The 3,049-nt window shown below is 39.0% G+C and overlaps 1 protein-coding gene across 1 annotated transcript in view; it reads right to left on the minus strand.

The window, feature by feature from the left end:
• ANK2 (ankyrin 2) overlaps positions 1-2,714 on the minus strand; it is a 198,655-nt gene extending 195,941 nt beyond the window's left edge. Inside the window, exon 1 of the mRNA XM_042470313.1 lies at positions 2,489-2,714. Within this exon, the coding sequence (XP_042326247.1) occupies positions 2,489-2,623 (135 nt within the window). The 5' untranslated portion in view covers positions 2,624-2,714. The remainder of the gene's footprint in view (positions 1-2,488) is intronic.
• Between the last annotated feature and the right edge of the window lie 335 nt (positions 2,715-3,049).

Consider the following 3,049-nt stretch of genomic DNA (forward strand, 5'->3'; position numbering starts at 1 on the left):
ATAGATGGTATTACCTTGTTTCAGTTGTCTCATACCTACTATACAGACTAGTCACTAGCAGGACTGAACTCTGCTTTCTAACTGAATCATACAAAATGCTAATGTAGTCATGACAACTCTATACTAATATAAAAGTTTGAAACTTGATGCATCCTCGTCTGCTGCCACCCACACACACAATATTTGCATCAGATACTTTTTCAGTAATTAGTAGAGCCAATGTTTATTTTGTTTTGGTAAATTAAAGTTCTATGGAACCCTAATAATAAATGCTGTTAGTATTTACTTTAATTTAATGAGTAGAATTATGCAGTGTCATAGAATCATAGTTTGAAGAGGCCTCACAGGCCATCAAATCCAACTGGTTCAATGAAGGGACTCTAGCTAGAACACTCCCAGCAGATAGCTGCCCAGACTCCTTCTGAAGACATTCAGAGAATGAGACCCCTCCAACTCTCTAGGTAACTGGTTCCATTGCAAATCACTCTGACTACTATGAAGTTCCTTCTAATGTTTAATTGAAATCCACCCTCCTGCAACTTAAAATTATTAGAACCTAGTTTTACCCTCTGGAACAACAGACAACAAACCCATACTTTTTTTTCCTTTCTGACAGCTCTTTGAGTATTTAAAGAGTACAATCATAATACCCCTCAGATTCTTCACTAAGCTGAGCAGGCCAAGCTCCTTCAGTCTTTCCTCATGTGCTTTGTTCTCCATATCTCTTACTCCCTTGTTGTCCTCAGAACATGCTCCAACTTATCTATATGCAAGGTTTGAGTTCAAAAGCTAATGTGTTTGCCATTTTAGAAGCCGTGTGTGTGTGTGTATGCAAAATAATTTTCTCTTTCTTCTTTCACAGTTTCAAAATTCTTTGAGAATTTCAGAAAAGTATTTCCATACAATATTTTCAGATTTGTGTTGTACCTTTTAAATGTGAGAAAAATAAAATGTAAGCCATTAATCTTTGAAACAACTAAAATTTACCAGTTTGAATATGTGTCATATAAAATACTTTTTTCCATTTTACTTTTTAAAAATGTATTTTAGTTACTGAAAAAAACAGCTGAATACATAGACTGCTGAATACATAGCAAGTACAAGCAAAATATCCAATGTGGGTGTGGCTACTCATGCAAGTAAACTGAAGCAGATTTGCAAAATTTCATATGAATGAAATCCAATGTGATGCTTGCAAAGGGGTGGGAGCTGGAGCGTCCCACATCCCTAAAGACACCAGAGCCTGTCTGATCTTGGAGGCTAAGCAGGGTCAGCTCTGGTTAGTAACTTGGATGGGAGACCACCAATGAATATCAGGTACTATAGACTATATTTCAGAGTAAGGAACAACAAAACCATCTTGCCTAAGAAAACCTTATGAAATTCATGTTCTCACTATAAAAAGGCACATGCACACACAGAGAGACACATTTCCCACAGCTTTTTATGGTGCTTTTAGGGATTTTAGGAATTTTGGTGTGGATTCCATGAGTCCACAGTCATCCTGTTGGATATTACTCCAGTTCTGATTAAAAAGACGTTGTTTCAAGTACATCATTTGATGAAATATGAACCAGTCACTCCTTCACTATATGATTTCTACTCAGATTCTACTTAGATCAGCCCTCTTACTACTGCAAAGACAAACATTAACTTCTACTGCCACTGGACCCCCTTCTGCTTTGACTATCTTCAGACTGCCCTTTGTGATGAACTGTTCTCCTTTTACAGTACTTCAAGAATTAACATAAATTTTCCTGCAGACGCAATCTAAGTACAAGTGGCTAAATCTGGACATTAATGCAGGAACCAACACTAAAAATTATCCATACAAAATGTTTCTTCAGATTTGTTGTATGTCCCCCCTCCTGTAGAGGCTGAACTCACAGGCACAGCCCCACTGGATTCAGTAAACATACTGTAAACAACTTCAAGTAAACATGCACAGGACTGAGCTTGTAATACTTATATTCTCATCCATCAATGACATAGTACAGGAACATTTCTATCCTGGACTAGGTAACAGTAAACAATCTCTGTCTTGGACATAATTGTAAACAATGACAGTGTGAAAGGCTTTACTGACCCTTCTAAGGATTCCCCCTCCTATAATTTTTACATTAAATTTCATAAAGTAGGAAAGATGTAACTAAAGAACAGTGAAGCCACATTATTCATTTTAGATGGTGAAAGCTTCTTGTTTCATAATGTCTATGCACAAAAAATATAGGGGGGGGGGGAACCACTCTAGAGCTCACCCGCCATTTCATTTCAGCCTCTCCCCAGTTTCCCTCACTTAATAATCTTTAGATAAAACAAAAGCATCCAAGAGCTACTTTGCTCAGTAACAGATCCCACAATGTTAGCCATCTGACAGCAACAGTGTACTGCTGCTCACTGTTGCCACAGCAGGTTCAAAGAAGTTTTGCTAAGAGATCCTCTTCACCCTTGCTGGGCCAAGTTTGCTCAGATGTACTATTAGACTTACCAGTGCCTCAAGATCTTTACTCTCACCATTGTTGCATCCATAATAGTCTGGAATTTTATCCACATCTTGTATATTCCCTTGTACCCTCACACCTTTATCTGTGCGACAAGCCTGGCAAACAGGTGCATTGCCCATATCAAGCCACCCTCTAACTCTTGCAAGTGGGCTTGATTTTGCACAGTACAGAATGCTCCAAATGGGCAGATCACTTTGGACAAGCCGGAAGGATATTCACAACTCCTGCAATTTGCTCCCTAGAGTTTTCTTTCTCTTGGTTGGCCAGTGTCAAAAAGAAACCTCAGCAACTGCAGACAGCATTCAGTGACCATTTCCAATTCAGGCACTGCATGTCTATTTTTACACCTACTAGGCCAGCTATGCATGTAAATCGAATAGGGAGGGGAGCTACATACAGGCAGCCTGACTAGCATAGAGTTAAAGTCCTGCTGCGTGAAATGCCTCCACATACAAGGGTTATTGAATTACCCAGCTGCATGCCTTTGAATGTTTTGATTTCCCCCTTCTCTTTCTACTGCTCACATTACTCCTTAATGTATGCCC

This window comes from Sceloporus undulatus, chromosome 5, assembly GCF_019175285.1.
Source record: "Sceloporus undulatus isolate JIND9_A2432 ecotype Alabama chromosome 5, SceUnd_v1.1, whole genome shotgun sequence".
Classification (NCBI taxonomy): domain Eukaryota; kingdom Metazoa; phylum Chordata; class Lepidosauria; order Squamata; family Phrynosomatidae; genus Sceloporus; species Sceloporus undulatus.